The sequence below is a fragment of the Fukomys damarensis genome, unplaced genomic scaffold (genome assembly GCF_012274545.1).
Source record: "Fukomys damarensis isolate Sample0158 unplaced genomic scaffold, DMR_v1.0_HiC HiC_scaffold_13, whole genome shotgun sequence".
NCBI classification, from domain to species: Eukaryota; Metazoa; Chordata; class Mammalia; order Rodentia; family Bathyergidae; genus Fukomys; species Fukomys damarensis.
Window position 1 is genome coordinate 27,971,592 of NW_022900925.1, and position 7,129 is coordinate 27,978,720.

The following is a 7,129-nucleotide window of genomic DNA, read 5'->3' on the forward strand; positions in this document are numbered from 1 at the left end:
AAAAAAAAAAAAAAAAAAAAAATCAAGCCTTCTGCCTGGATGATCACCTTTCTTGCAGAGTGGCTTTTCATCGAGGCAGCAAAAGTCAGCCATCAATAACAGAACTTGGATGTGCCAGGGAGTTCCTCTGGGGCCAGAACCGTGGCTCTAGACTCTAGAGCTTTCCTCCAGACCTGGAGATGTTTGCATTCTAGATGGGTCCATGACTCATCCTGTCCTGAACTCTGTTAGTCAGCTACTCAGTCACGGAAGACTGCGCTCACCGAGGCCCCTGGCTTGAAAGAGACAACAGAGAGGGTTGTTTATCCGAAGAACCACCGGAGTGTGACACACCTGCCGCACGACATGCAGAGCACTGCCTGGGCATCATGTCAGCTCCATGAGGTCTGCAAGCAGAAGAAACACTAAGTGCCAAGAGCTCTTCCTAGGCAAGGACATGATAGCCAAAGTCGACAAGATGCTCAGGCTCAGAGCCATCCTGACTCGCAGGGGCTCCTCCCAGCCTGTGCTGTCCAACTGAAGTTACACTCATATAAAAGGAAATCTTCAGTTCCTCGGCGGCACATGCTCCTATCTCAGCAGCTAGTGTGCTCATGTAACTCGTGGCTACCGTGCTGGCCGGCCCAGATGCAGGGCCTTCCTATCACCGCAGAAAGTACTAATAGACTGCAGCGATCCCAAGGAAAATGAAGAGCCGAATCCTCACCTTCTGTCCACCAGGGAACAGCAGAACAAATGGAGGCTTCCTCAGGAAAGACCCAAATAGATATTTTGGGGAGAGACAAATCCCAGTAAGTCTAGAGGCGTGTCTGTAAACTGCATCTGATCTCCTGATCTGTCAGCAAATGCCAGCAGATTATGGCTTCCCAGCCTTCTTGACGAGGATGTATGTACACCTATTGTGTGTACTGGGAGCTGACCCTGAGATTTCACACTGAGCCTTCTACTCAGCTTTTTAAAATTTTAAGACAGGATCTCATTAAGTCACTAAGTTGACCAGGCTGGTCTTGAACTTCCTATCCTCTTGCCTTGCTCTCACAGAGCGCTGGAATTATAGGTCAATGTCATTATGCCCAGCGGAGGATTTATTTATTTTCTGCTTTTAATTCACAGGGGCACAGTTCTGGGAAACACGGGGTCTAGATTCCATGGGAGATTCTTGGTACACGTGATAAAGTGGTACAGCATGTATAAGACCCTGGGTTTAACCAGTAACAATGCAAAAATTAAACAAACAATGCTTTTGGTTAAAGTGGTGAGCTGATCAATAGGCTCTCCATTTCCAGGCTTGCCAGGGTACAATTTTCCTGCAAGGCCTCCGGAGTGTGCTCTTTCTCTACCAACATGTTAAATAAATGGCATAAGCCCAAGAAGGCCATGAGAGTCAAAGGCAGTGGGATTATGTGGCTGAGGGCAGAGAAGGCCAAGAGGAATCATATATATCAACAATCATGTGTTTGCTTTTATTAAGTCCAATTTCATTAAGAGAAACTATAAAGTGCTACCGCAGTGGGCTGGACAACTGGGCGCTCTTGCTACTTCACAGCAGTCTCAGGGCACAAAAACAGCTTCTGTAAGGGGCGCATTTGGTTGTGATTTTGTGTGGCTCCGAGACAGGAGATAAACCCTCCTCCTCCTCCTCTCCATCACTTTTAAAGGAATCCCCACTGGGCTGATTATTCTATGATTGTATGAAAGGTTGATAAAGTTAAAACCCAAACAGGATAGGTTTCCCAAAGGATGTTTGCAGCCATATGTCGAGAGAGAGCAGGAAAGAGTAACTCTGCCACTTATCAGCCTGCCCTTTGCCTGTGTGGAGAAAACCTTGAAGGGTATTTGAAAAATTAGTTCCACTGCACCCAAATCAATTATAGGCTGGGGTGTTGGCTGTCTCAGACTCCTCACCAGAGTGTCAGCAGCCCGGGAGCAGAGGCTTCATTCTCTGCTGCACCCTCAGGTCTAGAACGTGGGTTCCTGACGCTTAGGAGGTACTCTTTAGGTATCTGTTGAATGGATACATTTTAATGTTTTAATCGTGACAGTTTCACTCCCCTAAAAATCCCTACAAGTGCTACATATTGTTCTGCTTTTTCAAAAGTAGAAGTTGAAGTCACCGCAACATCACTCCATCCCATTCATGCATAAATTATCAAAAAAAGAAAAAAGTTACTCTGCAGGAGTCAGGTTCATCAGCCAAATGGGCCAGCGGGTTGGAACGGCATCGGTTCCAGGATGGACAACGTGAAGCACTGTTCCACATGGAGGCGGTAATCCACGTGACCGACGGAGACACGTCAGGCACCCTACCCAGGCAGTAGCCCCTGTCCAACCTCACACTATCACTTCAGAAGGAAAAGAGAGAGAGAGAGAGAGGGAAATGGGCCTGCGATATGGAGTCAAGGGCTTCAGTCCTAGCAGTGATGGCAGGGTCCTGGCCGACAGAGCCTGACACCCAGGTGCCAAGCTGCACCAATGGGTGACATAGGGGAGGCCCAGTTGGAATGCATACTACTATTTTGCAGACTCAAAGACACATTTATTTTTTTTGCATTTAACATTTAGGTAAGTGAGACCTATCTTTCAGTCAATGTGATTAAAAAACAAAATCATGCGGAATAATTATGGCATATTTTTCTTTCTGAATGGTACATGAAGGTATTTGTCACTCGTCACGGCACCCAGGATTTGATGAAATGTAACATTTGCCAGGGAAGGTATGTTTTCATTTATCTTCTGACAACTTCATGGGATGAGACTGCTACGCCAAAGATAGGAAAAGCAGAGAGACCAAGCCACTTGTCCGATCTTACATAGCTAACAAGGGAGAAATCCAGATCTCCAAAGCTTCTTCCCTGGACCACACGGCCTGCCCTGGCACCACCTCTGGCAGCAAGGCCCATGGATTCCCTATCCATTCTTTCCCTTTCCACCCCAGCCAAAATGCCACCTCTGTACGGAAGAGGCCAAGTTCCCGACCGGTTTCCACTCCTCCTGATGTGTTCTGGGAGCACCCAAGACTCGATTAGGAAGAATGAGGTGTCTGCATGAGGAGCTCTTGTGTGTGTCTCTCCTACTAGAACATGGGCTTTGTGCTGGCAGGACATGGCTGCCTTGTTCATCAAGCACAGTATCAGCCCTGAGCTCAGCTAACCAGCCCAGGGCCGGGCATGCAGCAGGAACCCGAGACTACTTGCTGGTGAGTGCCTCCTGTGCCTTGGTTCCCAGGACGAATTCCCTGGGGACCCAGCCTGGGTGTCTGCAGAGAGGTGGCTCAGGGTCCGGGGCACTGAATGTGGCTGTGCCTTTGCTCTTGGCCTCACTCCATCCCCCTGCTTCTTCCAGACAAAGAGGCAGGGCCAATGGATCAAATCAGACTCAGGAAGGCACTGCCTGAAAGTATGGGTCAGAAAGACCCCTATCTGCGACCCACAGGCTTTACACTATCAAGGCTCTGAAAGTCAGGCAGGCGGTGAAGGCACCACGCTTTCTCTCCAGTTTGACGTCAACATTTAAAATTACGAGTTCACTTGCAGTTCTTTTTGATATGTAGCATCAGGTAATGATCAAATAAAAAATACAAAGCAAAGAGCTGAGCAATTACCATACAGCAACCAAGAAATGTCCACTGAATTTAAATATTATTAAATGATAATTATGCTCTTATACAGAAATGCATTTATTTTAGGCTCTAGCTTTTTCTATCTACAACTGCACAGGTCCTATACACGTACTCCCTGATTTACGAGGTTATCAGAAATTTAAAATGTCACTAAGTTACAGATGTTATTCAGATACCTAATCTGACTGTCACAGTCCAACAGTACCACAGTAACATGCAGAGAATCAGTCATTTCCCCTCATGATAGACGGGCACTGCCACTGCTCAGCACCTTGAGAGTATGGGATCATGTATCTTTAAGCCAGGACAGGGTCAAAATTAAAAATGTAAAGCACAGTTTCTATTGAATCCCTGTCACTTTACCATGCAGAGAAAAAAAAGATTCTGAAGTTAAACCATCACATGTTGAGGACATGCTTCTCTACTGTGCCATATAGTTTTAATTATGGTAGCTTTGAGTTATGTTCTGGAATTTGGTCAAACCAATGTTTTCTGTTTTATTTATTCTGTCTTATTTATTCTCACACACTACTTCTTCCAGGTTAAGTTTTAGCATCTAGCTAATTTTAAAAGAATTACAATAGAATTTTCTTGGAAACTCTGTTACACCTACACAGTTAACTGTGGAAGAATTACCATCTTGACCATTTTTAATATTCTTGGTGGTATCACTCTCCATTTTTAGAAAAGTTTCCTCAAAATAGCTTTACCTGTCCTTTGTTATTTTCTCAGACAAGTAGATACATTTCTTTGTGAGACCAAGAAAAGTTTTATACATTTAATACTAAGCCAAGAAGGATTTAAACAGCAGCAAATCTGAAAAACACATAAAGAGCTTATCAAACAAGAGAGACCCTCAGCCAAACCAAATGAAAACCCATTAAAACTAGACAGCTCATGCGTCTGAATGGAATTTTACCATTAACTACCATTTATCCTATTTAATTAGTATTTTCCCGACACACAATAACTTGCACTAAAATACCATTCTCTCGCCTTGAAATTTCTAATTATTGTTGAGACCACACCATTACGCTTCTCCCTCGCTCTCTCCATCTTTCATGCCATTTAAGCGATGAGATTTTCAATTATCTACGCAGGATGGACAGAGATACCTTTAAGGAAAGGGGCATAATATGCAACTCAATTTCTCTAAAAGCCAGGAGAGATCATTTTTAGTCAGAACAAACACATTTTGTCTTTCATCTTTTTTTTTTTTTTTTTGCAAATAAAGAGTAGAACAGGCTATTTAAAACATCCATTTAAATGCAAATTTTGATATCCCAGGAGGAAAATGTTAATCATTTAAATAGGATTATTGTCCACCCACTTTTTCCCCTCTCCCAAGTTTTAGAAAATACAGCCAGATTCCCACACAAATTAAGCCAGCTAGAAGTGCTTAGATCTTAAGAACACCTAGTTGGCCAAGACAGCTAAGGCAGGAATGACTCTTTTTGAGGATAAGGGAGGAAAAAAGAAAAAACAGTCTCAAGAATCCTATAAACCAAGCTGGGGCTGAGATGATATATGATATATGTATATCATCTGTCTAGTCATCAGACCTGTCTCGGAAGAGGGAACAATCATCCTCCTTTACAGACAAGGAAACTGAGGCCTGGGGGGCAGTTTGCCTAAGTAGCCAGTGACCCAGGTAGGTGTGTAGGCATCCACAGTCTTCCCAGGGACCGCTCCAGACTCACCCAGCATCCCCATGCCCAGCATGAACGCATCCATGGTGTAAGGCAGCCCCCGGGCCCGGCCTCTTGTCCCAGGTGGGAACATGACTTCCTTCGGCTGAGCTTTCTTACATTCTACCTGTTAAACAGAAAGGCGAACAAATGAGATGCAAATGAATTCCACGTAAATGTCAAATGCAGAACTGATCCGGTTACGAGCTAAGTTATTTTTAGCCTTGCTCCTTACTCACTGTAAAAATAGCCGCGCCGAGTAAATGGCCTGCAAAATAAATATTTAAGAAAACACACCACTTGTGCAAATCCTGCTTTGGAAAAACCTACAAGGATGAAATTAGGTTCTGGAAGGGCAGCAAGGACGCAGGCTGAAGATACACACACGGGCTGGAGCTCAGACAGAAGCCTGTGCAGAAAGTATGACAGTTAAGGAGCCAGGCGACGGCTGACGGATGTGCCCACCAGTAATAACGACAGCAACAGTCACCATCCCTCAGGACTGACTGGCCCTTTGCACAAATTCCTTCGGGCCAGGGACTCTTCATATCACACCATGGGATTTCTCTCTCACAAATCAGGCCATTTAATCTTCGCTCCATTTCACAGATGAGAAAACTGACCATCAGCAGGCTTGGGAAGCAAGCTGAAAGCCTGACCTCTAAAATTTCTAGCTTAACAACGCTGCCATTTCCATAAAAGCCACAGCACACACTCTGGATGGAAGTTGTAAGGTTAAATATTGAGTCTGTTCATCTGCTGGGATACTGGTTTCTCACTTTACACCTGCATCCTCAAGAGGTTGCTCATCTTAGCTGGGAGTGGTGGCACACGCCTGTGATCCTCACACTCAGGGAGGACCGCAAGTTCAAGCCAGCCTTGGGAATTTAGTGAGATCCTGTATCAAAATAAGAATTTTTTTTTTTAAAGAGTAAAAAGGCTGAGGATGTAGCTCAGTGAGAAGGCCCTGAGGTCAATCCCCAGTTCTGGGGGTGAGGGGAGCTGCTAATCTTTCCTGTTTATCTTCTGCCTCTAAATTTTCTTAATCCTATTCCTCTTGCACACCGAGAGGTTACTTACTTAACCCTTAACTTACATAAGCACAAACCTCAGGGAATAATGCTGTGACCTGCTGAAGTTCCCACGCTGTCTTACTAGAGCACCTTAGGTCCTTGGCTCAGTGCTTTTTCTTACAGTAAGACAAATTTCACAAGCACTGTTAGCTGGTACCAACCCCACTGATGGAGATGGCTGTAGTAGGGCACGGCCGGAATGCTTGTAACAGCCAACAGTACCCGCATGGCAGCCTGACGCTAATGGAGAAAGCAGAATCAAGCTCCTTATGCAGCAAGGAGTCAGAGGACATACGGCATAGGAGCCAAGTTCCACTCAGCCCAATGGCTACCGAGGAGGGGACACTGTGACAGGGAAGGCTCTGTGGTTCACTGTGCCCGAGACATTAAGCACCAGCTAACTGGCGCACAGAGCGCGTTGTTCAAAGGGGCCTTATGAGGATTATCCATTTTTATGTACCCCAATATATAGAGTAAAATCAGCCTAGTGATTAAGGGGATACTTTACCCAAAAAAGTTAACTCCTGCCCTTCAAAGGACACAGGCCATGGGCATTACTTTACTGTAGGTTCAAGTTATTCTTGAGCTCACAAATGTCTTTTAAAAAATGGACAGAAAGTTCAGTATTCCTGACTAGTATGCTTACCATAAAAATTTTTGTAGATTTCTGTGAAGAGAAATGTGTAAAAGACATGAACAGGCAACTAACTCATAAGTGGCTAATGTGCATACTCCCCCGAATTAAGACA

The 7,129-nt window shown here is 44.8% G+C and overlaps 1 protein-coding gene across 8 annotated transcripts in view; it reads right to left on the reverse strand.

Moving 5' to 3' along the window:
- Msi2 (musashi RNA binding protein 2) overlaps window positions 1-7,129 on the reverse strand; it is a 363,233-nt gene that overhangs the window by 54,035 nt on the left and 302,069 nt on the right. For all 8 annotated transcript variants that reach the window (XM_010620230.3, XM_010620228.3, XM_033762960.1 and 5 more), the window contains one exon: window positions 5,320-5,434. In XM_010620230.3, the coding sequence (XP_010618532.1) occupies window positions 5,320-5,434 (115 nt within the window). The remainder of the gene's footprint in view (window positions 1-5,319; window positions 5,435-7,129) is intronic.